The following is a 12,589-nucleotide window of genomic DNA, read 5'->3' as shown; positions in this document are numbered from 1 at the left end:
TGTGGTCTTCTTCTTCATCTGTTATCAATGAAGAGAAAATCCGAGTCTTCCAACTCACAAGGTATTTGATTACTTCTTTTCTTTCTCATCTTACACGATTTGCGATTTGCCTAGTATCTTTCACACAACTTCGATTTTTTTGTTTGTCCGGATTTGTCTTCGGGTTAGTTAATATTATTTGAGGGAAAGAAAAATCAATTTTAAAGGACTTGTCTTTGATTTGCGATTTGCCTACTCTCTTTGATGGAAATTTTTTCACTTGAATACTTGTTGTTGTCCGATTGCTTATATCTCAATTGTTGTTTTGATGTCTTTGATTGAACTTTGTTGCTCGGGTTAATTAATCATCTAGTACACAACTTGACACCACTTGACAACTTTGATTGAACTTTGTTCCTCGGGTTTGTTCTTCGGTTTTGTTCTTCACTTGACATCTTGTACTCGTTGTTGTCCGATTGTTGAGATATTGTTGTCCGAGTGACATATAAAGAATCGTAGCTTTGGTTCTTGGCAGATTGTTTATATATCTGTGTAGCTTTTGTTCAATTGTTATGTAGAGTTTTTGTTCTTTGATTGTGTTTATTTTCCTCTCATTATTTGTCTGATGATGTTGATAATTTTTACATGTTGAACTAACAATTTTTTCATGCCTTGTAGACATGTCTGAGGAGCTACCAAAGAGGATTTTTAATGAGGGCGACGAGCCCCAAGTAACTCAGATCAATAACAACTGCAGGATCGACTACATTATCAAGAAGTTCGAGAAGTGGATACCAAAGGAGTTTGCTGATGTGAAGAAAGATCCGTTTTTCTCTCAGGTTTTCAAGCTTCATGAGAATGGTCTTGGCTACTCCGCGAGAGTGATACACAGCATCTTGTGCAGGGAGTTTCTGACTTACATGATGCACGAGCTGTGGTTTGTTTTCGCGCGAAGGCCACATCGATTTTCACTCCAAGAGTTCCACGCAGTGACCGGGTTTGAGTGCAGGACTAGTCTTTCACTTAAGATTGACTTAGAAGACTATGCATATGACGGTGGTTTCTGGAGCAAGGTCTTGAAGAGGAAAGATGAATCCATTACACTCTTCAACTTGTGGAATAAGGACAAGGTAGTTGTGATGAAGTGGAAGAATGCAGATCGCATTAGACTGATCTACTTGGCCATCATTCTCTGTGTGGTTTTGGCGAGAGATGAGAAGGCCAATATACCCCTCAAATACATCACACTGGTCATGGATCTCGAGAAGTTTCGGAAGTATCCTTGGGGAGTTGCGGCTTACGACCTTCTCTGCAGTTCGATAGCCAAAAACCGTCACAAACTTAAGGAGAAGACAACAAGTTATGTGTTAGATGGATTCTCCTACGCCTTGCAGATTTGGGCTATGGAAGCTGTACCAAAGATTGGGAAGCTTTGTGGAAAGAAACTGGACAAAAGCTTTGCTAATGGTCCTAGATGCATCAACTGGAGGGGAGCTGCAAAGGTTTCATATGATGAGATCAATAGGCTGGAGCAAATCTTTACAGCAGAGGTAATTTTTTGTATTTAAAATGACTCTTCCATGCGGCTTGAAATGAGTTTTTAGGATCTAACTTTCATAACTTTTCTTGTGTAGGATGTCAGCTACCCATACATCTCATGGGAAGGGAATATGGTTGTAATCCAAAGTCAGGAATTTCGCAGAGATGATGATGTCGAGGATGACAGGATCAATGTTGTGATGGAGTTGATACGAGCTAAGCATGACTTCAGTGAGCATATTTGGAATTTGAAGAAACTGAGGTTTCTTTAGATCTTAATGATGACGCACCATCGAATGTTGAAGCAGCTGAGAGTGAGGAAGAGTTCGAGACTCCACAAGGATCAAATAACCTAAGCTCTACATCAAGAAGGGGTAAGAAGAGGGTCCCTGATCGTGGTATGGAAAAAAGGAAGCATAAGGTTCTCTCTAGTGCACCAACGCAAGCGCCTTTTAACGAAGACATGAAAGCTTTCGTGACACAGTTGTTTGAAGACAACTTTTCTGCAATGGAAAAGAGGCTACAGAAACAGATGTCCGAGACATTTGAGCAAATGAAGTCGGACCTCATTGCTTCCCGAAAAGAAGCAAGCGTTGAAGTTGAGCATGGAGGGCCTTCACCGTCCAAGGCAACAACGAGCCAACCACCGTTGAGGAGGTCCACACGAGGGATAAAGAAACTCTAATCTTCGCCAATCTCTGCAATGTTTTTTTCTCTTGTTTATTAGATGGTTTCGGTGTCTGTTTGTGTTATTGTCTTATATGATATCGGCCTGGATTTTGTTGTGTTTTATAAGGTCTCGGTTTGGATGTGTGCTTGATGTGTAAGTGTCTTGTTTGAAATTTTTGTAATGGTTGTGAACTTGTACTAAGATATTTATGTAATGGTTTATTAATGTGATGGATATGTGGTGTTATTTTTGTGTTGTTATGTAATGGTGGTGAACTTGTACTAAGATATTTATGTAAGTGTCTTGCCATTGTGTTTTACAGGAAGCATTTGCGAGTCCAGTTAAATTCAGTCAAGATGATGATATCTTTCGAGGGATAGGTACTCAAGGCGTTGAAAATCTTTCTCAGGCTTCGCATGTGCCCGAAGTTGATCCATCTCAGACAGATAAGGAAGAAGATTGGTGGACTCCAATGACTACAGCGCGAGGTTCACAAGCTAAAGACAAGACACCACCTCCGTCACAGTGGAAGAAATGGTCTAAAGGAAATGGCAAAGGACCTCAGCTTAGTGATACACCATTGCCACAAGATGATTCTCCTGAGTCGCAACTGTATTATTTCTCTGAAGAATCATGGGACAGATTCACGCAATGGTCTATGAATCCCATACCTTTGCAAATTGGTCCTACAATCTTCAATTCGACTGTAGCTACAAGGATAGTATGTGCTGGAAAATGGCTTGGAAACGACGTAATGATTTCTTTCTTTTGCTAATTTGATGGATATATCTTCCTCGGTGCTGAGTTTATTTAAATTTTCAATGTTCAGGAAATGGATGCTTATATGTTTATATGGCGAGTTAACACATCTTTGGGACGTTGGGGCCCAACCCGTGTTGCTTTCATGTCCGCTATTTTCAACCTCCAACTCAACGCCGCATACAATGTGTTCCACCCTGACAAGAAATCTTACCAATTGCCTGAGTTTCTTCTTGGTTACGGGAGAGGAGAACTTCCGTCTCATGGGCGGACTAATCTAGTTTGGGGCGTTGATATTGATCGTCTATACTTTCCGTTGTTTGTGAACGGTAATCAACTTTGTCCTCTACACTTCCATGTTCTCTTTTCTGATCTTAAATTTACTTATGTCCATTGCAGGTAATCACTGGATTGCTGTCACCGTAAACATCATTGAAAGAAAAGTGGAAGCTTTTGATTGCGGTGGGAGAAGGAATAAGAATAAGCAATTCCTTGAGAAGTTTGCTCACATGATTCCTAGGATAGTGAAGGCCGTTGCACCACCTGATAGACAGAAGAAGCAACTCCTGTCACCATATACTATTGTGGAAGTCCCTATGAAGAAGAGATTGAACAAGTCATGTTGTGATTGCGGTGTATACGCACTCAAACACTTGGAGTGCCTACTGCTTGGTGTCGACATCAGCTTAGTGGATGACGAAATCAACCAGGGTTGCAGACAAAAGATTGGTGTGGAATTATGGGAGGCTACCCAAGATCCCATTTTCGCTGAGGTTATGACTCAATATGTGCCTTCAGCATGGGAGAGGTCTGAGGTCTTTGACCTTGAAGAAGACTGATTTTTTTTTGCTTTTTTTAGGCTATAATTATGTGGTAAAACTCTGTGTGGTAAAACTCTAGCTTTTTAATGTATTTAGGAACATGTGCGAAAATTCTATTTTGGCGGATTTATCTGACCATTATAACAGGGGTTATGGTTATGATTTTTTATGGAACATGTGTCTAATTATTGTTTTTTCCTAAATAAACCCTAAACCCTAAATAAACCCTAAACCCTAAATAAACCCTTAACCTTAGTAAATCATAAGATGATAACCTAAATATACCCTAAAAAAACTCTAAACCATAACCCGTGAACAACTCCTAACCAAACTCTTAACACTAACCAAACTCTTAACACTAACAACTCCTAACCAAACTCTGATCTACATTGTCGATGATGATTTTGTGGGTTTTTTCTTATTTTTTTTGATATGCCTTAGATATAGTACACCTTATAGGAGTATGAAACGGCGTCGTTTTGGCTAAATTTTTGACCTACTCTATTTTTCTTCCTCATTCTTCATCGAGAGAGAGAAATACAGAGGCGAAAAACTGGAGATCGAGTGAATAATGTCTTCGGTCAATTCTTCATCCTATTCAACAGATCGACTCGAGAGACAACGTGGAATTCCCACGAGATGCAAGTGCGGTGAGAAAGTGAGTCGTTTCACTTCGAAAACATTGAAAAATCCGAGAAGATTATTCCATTGTTGTCCGATGGGATCTGAGATGGTAAGTCGTGTACTTATAGATATGTGTCCTCGTTTTAATCTTACTAACTGTTGGATGTTTTTGATGAAGGACAAAACCCATCTGTTCAAGTGGACTGATGAGTCAGTTGTTGAGGAGGTTGAAGATTTCCAGGAACTGTTTGACGTGCTGCTCGTCGACACTTCCGAGATTCAGAGATCAATGCAAGCTTGTGAGACGAGGCTGAAATGCCATGAGAGTAAAATTGTTGAGATGGAAGATGTTGTTTCACGTTGCCAAGAGAAGACCATCAAATGCATTAGCGAGTTAAGGATCCTAAAAGCTTTGTTTCTGTGTTGTTTGGTGATGATCTTCATCTACTTTAACTATGCATGATGGTCATGTGCGACCTTAATTTGTTCTGTTTTATTTTGTGAAATAAGTTCTACACTATGTTGCTTCTTCTTTGTTGGTGATAAACATCTAACAGAACCAATATTGGGCGAAATACGAGATTGTCATAAACAAATTGTCAACTTTTTTCTAAATCAAAGATCCATCTGTCTCAAGGGAAATAAGAAAAAAAACAGAACACACATAAAAGCTAAATGGGTAAATCGCAAGTTCCCCTCTTGTGTCCTTCGTTACCACAACGGCTGCACTTGTGCTTTTTATTCTTGCTTGATCCTTGAGAAGCTTTAATCTTGTCTTCTACTGTTTCATACCTTCTCTTCACGGGTCGACCAGCATTCTTTCTTGAATCTGGTGGCAACACCTTTTTACTTTTAACCTTTGCTGGGACATTCCAGTCAGACTCTGGGACTGCTATTGGATTAATGGACTCCTCATAGGCTTTTCTCCACGTTGCAGTGGTGTATACATCATCAGTAAAACTGTGTACTTCCCTTCCTGCGTAAAAAATTTGGATAAATAAATAAGGTAAATAAATAGGTCTCAAGCTCCCAAAAAACATTAAATTGGTCCTAAGTTCATGTGTTTATACTTCTATACCTCGTGAATAAATTGCAGGAATGACGTGTCTGCAAGGCATTTTTCCTATATCGTACTTCCCACATGTGCATGTTCTTCTTCGCAAATCAACATGACAATCATACTTGTCTCCTTTCACAAGCGATCTGAAGTTGTCAATCTTGTAAACCTGAAATCCTTTTGCCTTCACAATTCTCCTATCAATCTTTTTTCCCGCCTTAACGGTTAAAGGATCAAGATGTTTAGAGCTTAACAGGCGACGCTCGTAGAACCATCGAGTCATGAATTCTCTTATACTATCCAGTAAAGGAATAACCGGATATTTTCTAGGTATTTTCAGAAGTGAATTTATGGATTCTGCGGGGTTTGTGGTCCTAATGTCATACCTGGAACCAGGGAAGACAGAACGAGCCCATTTTCGCACATCAGCCTCCCGTAGATATCTTCCGAGCTCAGGATTCATATCAAAAATTTCGGTGATACGTTCCTGAAATTCAGTGTACCTATATGCCTTTGAAGCTTGTTCGACCAAGGCAGTCAACCCCTTCTCCTTAAAATGTTTAACCACATTGGTCAGCAAGTGGTGAATGCAAATTCCATGTGCTGATCGAGGGTAGACAGTGGCAATAGCTTTAGCGATTGATGAATTTCTATCCGAAACAAAAGCTAAGTCGTGTGAGTCAGCAACAACCTCTTTCAATTGTCTGAAGAACCACCCCCATGAATCATCATTCTCTGAATCAACAACTCCAAATGCTAACGGATACAGATTATAGTTACCATCAACAGCAGTAGCAACAAGTAGAACTCCTTTGTATTTATTTTTCAGAAACGTTCCATCTACAACGATCACCCTACGCATTGTATTGTAGAATCCTCTAACTGATTGCCCAAACGACATAAATAGATACAAGAATCTCCCATCGTCAACAGTTTCATAGTGAGTATGCATACCAGGATTAGCTTCTTTGATCATATGCAAATATTTAGGTATTTTAGCATAACTTTCATCTGGTATACCTCTAACAGCTGCTATTGCAAACTCATGAGCTTCCCAAGCGTGCGAATAAGTGATCTCAACACTGTGCTCCATTCTCATAAATTGAAGGATCTCGTTTGATTTTGGGCCTTCATTTGAATCATCAAATCGATGTTGTATCAGACTCCCAATTGTTCTTGCCGATGCTGTTTTCCCAAACTTGCTTCTCTTCGAAGGAGCACATGTATGTCTTCCCTCGCACTTGTTGATCATGAAGTATGTAGACCCGTCCAGACATCCTGCACGCACAGCCCAGTTGCACAATCTATCCTTACATCGAATGTACCACCACTTTCTAGTAGATTTGTTAACAGTGTAATCAAAATGATGCTTCATCGCCCAAATCTCCATTGTTGCTTTAAGAACCATTTTACTTCTGAAAATTTGATCCTTCTTCACAAAATCTGGGCGCAAAGATTTACCATCCTTTTCAGTAAGGATTTGAAAACTCTTGTTTTCACTGTCTCCATTTTCGTCACCACAACCATCCCCAGCGACTTGCTCATTCCTTGTATCACAAGGCTCCTTTGACGCTTTGACAAAGTCTGCTGGATTTATTTCAGGAACTTCCTCATCCTCAATATTACTTGAATCACACGGCTCCTTATTCAAATCGATGTTGACTCGTTCCTTTTGATTCACACCACTACTAGAGAACGTGACACACAAGGTAGGACCTAAACCCTTCTTCGCATAGCCCATAAAGTTAGCTACTTGTCGATCATTGCTGATGATAATGGGAGGATTCCCTCTCTGATTCACCATCTCATAACTCAACTCAACATTAACAGAATTAGGTTCCACGCCATAATCCTCACACACCATGATCTTGAGCCGCTCCAACAGAGTTGTAGCATCTAATGTCACCATTCGACCACGCCTGTCTTTGTCTACCACGAAACTCCACTCCTCGCTGGAACTAGACATCCATTCACCAGATTTGACATATACTAGAACCATGTTGATAGAGAGAAGAGAGAAAGAGAGAAGAGAGAAGAGAGAAAGAGAGAAGAGAGAAGAGAAAGCTGCGATAAACACAAAAAAAACAAAGAGAAGGGGATCGTGGGAGGAGGAGGAAAACGTGGGATATCAAGAAAATATTCTCCAAGATTTTTAGGTTAGATTTAGGAAACTTCTAAAACAGAAAATGGAAGTTTCCATTTTTTCGGATTTGCCTAGAATACGTAATATACCCAACCCAGAATATAGTACAACACGTGCAACCCCTATTCTTCCTTAGGCGTCACATAAGGTAAAATGCATAAGAACCTATGACACAATTTCTAAGTTAGGTACATCACAGAGTTCAAGATATATATCGTTATATATCTACTGGTACACTGAAGACATACTGCTATATGTTGACGTAACTAAATGTAGCTCAGATAGATGGATGAAGAAACATTAGTTTATGTTATATACCTGAGATATATCTATGTATTATACTTAGTTTCGGTTTTCTGTATTAAGCAGACTAGCGGAATGTGTATTCTATTTTGGATAGAAGAGAAAATAAAATATGATTCCCTATTCTAAAAAAAATAAATTTAAACATATAAATTATCATACATATGTTTCCAATACTTTTCATATTTTTTTACATTTTTAAAGTTATGTTTACTATTTTTCTCATCAACCAAGGGCAAAACAAGTCAAAAAATGACCAAAGTATGAAAAGTCCTAAATTGACAATAGAAAATTGAAAGTGTCTCTTTTTGCCAATTCTCCCAATAATTTAATGAATAAGTATAAACAAAAACTAACAAAAGAAATTATGATGTAAAAATAATATAAGTCCAAATTTATTTTCATTTAAAATAATAAATATAAGTTAGAAAACATATGAAATTGAAAAATAAAACCATGAATAAAAAATATAAGAAATTATCAAGCTGATCAGCAAGTTCTAAAAAAATCGGTCAATAGTGTCTTGAATAGTGCTGTGAATAGTATCACCAGCTGAAGAGATTTTAAAAGGTGATAATCCGCACCCCACGCGGAGTGAAAAGATTAAAATAGATTATTAATTTGAAGTAATAGATATTATAAAAGTCCAATGCATAGAAAAATGGAAAATATTGTAAAATTAAAGTTGCGATTAAATTTCACGTTTAACTAACAAATTAGGCCTGTTTAAAAAAATTGTTGATGTATTAGTTTATTTGTCATATATACGGTGGAGGAGAATAAAAAAGAGCCATAAAAATAAACAAAATCTAATATAAAATAAAATATGAATTTAAAATAAAATAAAACATAAGTAATAAATGAAGAAAACCCTCGAGCAGCATAATATAATAAAAAACAATTTAAAATTGAAAAAAACATCTGCAGTGAATAATGTCTTCAAAACTCCTCATTTGCAATCCTATTAAGATTATTCACATAATTACAATCTTAAGACATAATAAAATCTTTTGTAGTGGTTTAGTAGTTTTGAGAAGGAAACCATTGTGAAGCTATAAATTTTTCTATTTATATATGCAATGCTCCCAAGTTTTGAGTATTCTCCACGCATATAAATTTGCAGTTATATGTCGACTTAATTGGAATCCGACTTCCTAATTTGGTTACCAACGCAATCTCAGAATTACCAGTAATTGAAATTCTTTGTCAGATTTTTGGTGATTGACGACAATAAAATAGGAAATACCCACATCCCATAGATTTTATTCAACTTAAAGCGATCAGTCTTAATGAGATCGAGATTGACTCCTCAAATTGAGAATCAGCTATAAATGGGTGATTGACAGAAGAATTGATGTAAATTATATATATTAATCAATTTCGAAGTCATTTTTATAAGTTATTTATTATTTTTCCTATCTTGAGTTATAAATATGGATTTGAAGATTGTGTGTATACATTATATAATTTACACATGTATACATTTATATAATCATATTAATATAAAGTATACGTTTCATGGTTTGTTTTTTAGTGCATACACATGTTATAATTTGAATTGCATCAACGAAACAAACCAATGAGAATATGAATTGAATTTTAAAAACTAATTAACGTTTTCCATAGGAGAAATCTTCATTATCTACAGAAAATATTATTATTTGGTTTGATATTTCAAATTATTTAGCTTAATTTATGCCTAATTTATATAAACTAAATAAACCAGAAAGAGATCAATTTTTCCAATTCAAATCGATATTAATTAGAGAGATGAATGCCTAATAGAATAATTTTTCATGCACCTAAAACCATATGTTAGACCTACTTTAAAATAAAAATCTAACTTCCCATCCGCTTAATATTATTCGAAGTTTTTCGTAGGTGAAATCTTATAGTGATGTCAATGTTGGTGTATCTTATAAAGAATCAAATGTTGTATTAATATATATATTGTGACAACCGTAGAAACATATTTTACATTGATATTATGAAAACCGTGCAAACAACATATAGTACTATATACATAAGAGATGGGGTGAGGAATATAAACTTGAAGTAACTAAGGTAATTTCTGAAACATTTAATGCACACACACGTAGAAACACAGATGCACAAACGATTATCTATCTTATTAAAACTCAAGTACAAAATCATTTTGTTTGGTTACTTGGATAAGAGTATTAAAAAATTTGGTGTGTTTGGAAACATGAATTGTAGTCTTTTAAAAAAAAAAAATTTGTTTGGAAACAAAAATAGTAGTATTAAACAGAAAAAATAATGGGCTTAAGTTATTAAGTCCGTTATAAAAGAATGTTGTCAATATATATATAAAAAATACAATACAAGGCCCAATTTGAAATACCAACTCAAATTAGGGTTTTTATATTTCATATTAAGTTTTTAAAATATAATATATGTAATTATTTATATGATACGTATTAAATATTATTAATTATATGATTACTTATATGATGGTACATATAAAATACGATTAATTATATGATGAAATTATACGATATATAATAATGACTAAGGATGGGTTTTCAGACATCCATACAGGTTTGGTTCTGATCGGTTTGTGTTTCGGGTTTTCGAGGTCAAAGATTTCAGTCCTATTAGGATGTTTCTAAATTTTTGTTTGAGTTTGATTCGGATCTTTGCGAGTTTGAGTTTGGATAACCTATTTAAATTATTTTTAAAGTTTTAAATCACTATATATTTTAAATTTCTCAAATCTATAAATAAAGTAATATATTACCTATAAATTTAAATAACATATATTAGAATATATAAGCTTAACATATCAATTGGTTTGATTTAAAATTTTGGATACGAAATCAATAATTATTTTAAGAATTTTTGGTGATTTGAGTATACTTTAACTATTTCAGATATTTGTTTTTGACTATCTATATACATTTTCAAGTATTTTAAACCAATTTAAAAGTATCATTCTTGATGTTTTATATACGTTAAATATAAAAATAATTAATATATAAGTATATTAATCTATTTTTAGATAATTTCAGGTACATGAATACTTCGGTTCGGATCCGATTCGGTTCTCTAACTAACAAAATTTTGAATAATTCGAATATTTAATCAATTTATGTTCAGGTTTGGTACTATATTTACGGATTGGTATCAGTTATGTTCCTCGGATTCATTTTGCCAAACCCTAATAATTACATGAAAAACAAATATCATCATATTTTTAAAAATATACATCCGAGAAGGTGCAGAGATCAAAGTCTATAATCATTTATTTTAACAACAAGCCAAATAAATATGTTGATTGAAGAGCGAATAAAATAAAACTAGAGAAATACATAGTTTACCAAAGACACTCTATGTGTCGAATTTATTATAAATAAAATTTTATTAAAATAAATAAATTCAATAATTACAAATAAATAATATATTTCATAAAAGTGAAAGCGCGGGTCAAAATCTAGTATACATTATGTTAGGTTATATAAGACTAATGACCAATGACAAATATTGTAATTATGCTAGTTAACTAATGACTTTTATATATAAGTGGTGAGAGTGATTGTGGAGCTGCCATGTGTAAATCACACATCAACCAAAGGTTATTTATTAAAAATGCTCCTAAAATAAGTATAAAGAGAATCATTTAGTATAAGTTTCATTTCCTTGGTTATACGCTTTTTAGGCAGTTTGGGCTTTTTAGGGACGACGCATTAAAGCTAAACGATCCACACGACACACAATCATTAAACGCATGTCGGGCATTCTGTTTGTTTTTTCGGTTTTCTGTTCGGGTTATTCGGATTTTGAGTTATTCAGGTTAAGATCTAAAAAAAAGATTACTTAATAAAAAATATTGTTATTTTAACTAATTTTGTTTAATTAATTAAAATGTATATGTAAGTTAATTACATGAGCTATACACATATGCTGACAAGTGGAACCAAAGGTTTTAATATGTTGTCCACAAACCGTTAAATAAAAACTCCTCCTTCTTCTCTTTCCGATTTATTTTTTATCTTTTGATTTTTCTTTAATCATAAAAACTCCATCCGAACTCTGCGATGGAGTTGCTGTAAGTGCTGTTTAGAAACCAAACATTTTTTTTCAAATCGTTTTGGGTAATGCCGGGCTGGGTTAGATTTATATTTTTATAGAATCTGAAACATAACCGAATTAAAATAGTTCGGTTTTGGTTCTGATTTAAAACTGAAAAACAAAAAAAAAACCTTGAAATCCTGAGTTAAAAACGTAAAAAACGCTTTTAGATCATTTGGGTTTTTAAAATAATTTTTGATTTATAATGTATTTTTATATTTATTAAAACTAAGAATAATTTAATATTTTATAATATTTAGGATATTCGGATATTTACTCACTTTAGGTTCTGTGCCATTTTAGTTTCAACCTTTTTGATTTTGAAAATAGTAACTGTTTGGATTTTTGTAAATTTCTGTCAAGTTTCATTTTTTGGGTTCTCGTTCGGGTTTAGGGTAACTTTCCTGGACTAACCAAAACTTCTGCAGTCCCAGGGGCCAGGGCAATACAATCTAATGGAAAAGCAAGGTGGGGACTAACGTTCACCATATACTATAAATCAAATAATCCAGACAATCCGAGGCAAGAGGAAAGAAGTCATGAGGTCAACCAGTACTCAACATAAAATTCTCTGTTGCCAATCTCAGTCCATATATACTCGATCT

General features: G+C 34.8%; 3 protein-coding genes across 3 annotated transcripts; 2 read left to right on the top strand and 1 right to left on the bottom strand.

Moving 5' to 3' along the window:
* The first annotated feature begins 659 nt into the window (after positions 1–659).
* LOC130500169 (uncharacterized) lies at positions 660–2,369 on the top strand. The gene is made up of 2 exons (XM_056994919.1): positions 660–1,529; positions 1,614–2,369. Exons 1-2 carry the CDS (start codon positions 660–662, stop codon positions 1,788–1,790), a joined length of 1,047 nt encoding a protein of 348 aa, XP_056850899.1. The 3' UTR covers positions 1,791–2,369.
* Positions 1,982–3,786, top strand: LOC130500168 (uncharacterized). The gene is made up of 5 exons (XM_056994918.1): positions 1,982–2,146; positions 2,246–2,314; positions 2,511–2,909; positions 3,018–3,276; positions 3,347–3,786. The coding sequence occupies exons 1-5, from the start codon at positions 1,982–1,984 to the stop codon at positions 3,784–3,786; spliced, it is 1,332 nt and encodes a 443-aa protein (XP_056850898.1).
* Positions 3,787–5,063: 1,277 nt separating this feature from the next.
* Positions 5,064–7,448, bottom strand: LOC108808328 (uncharacterized). The gene is made up of 2 exons (XM_056994917.1): positions 5,471–7,448; positions 5,064–5,368 (listed from the first exon to the last, which is right to left on the bottom strand). Exons 1-2 carry the CDS (start codon positions 7,446–7,448, stop codon positions 5,064–5,066), a joined length of 2,283 nt encoding a protein of 760 aa, XP_056850897.1.
* Positions 7,449–12,589: the final 5,141 nt, after the last annotated feature.

Source organism: Raphanus sativus, chromosome 9 (assembly GCF_000801105.2).
Source record: "Raphanus sativus cultivar WK10039 chromosome 9, ASM80110v3, whole genome shotgun sequence".
Classification (NCBI taxonomy): domain Eukaryota; kingdom Viridiplantae; phylum Streptophyta; class Magnoliopsida; order Brassicales; family Brassicaceae; genus Raphanus; species Raphanus sativus.
Note: the sequence above shows the minus strand (reverse complement) of the source record. Positions and strands in the feature narration are given on the sequence as shown.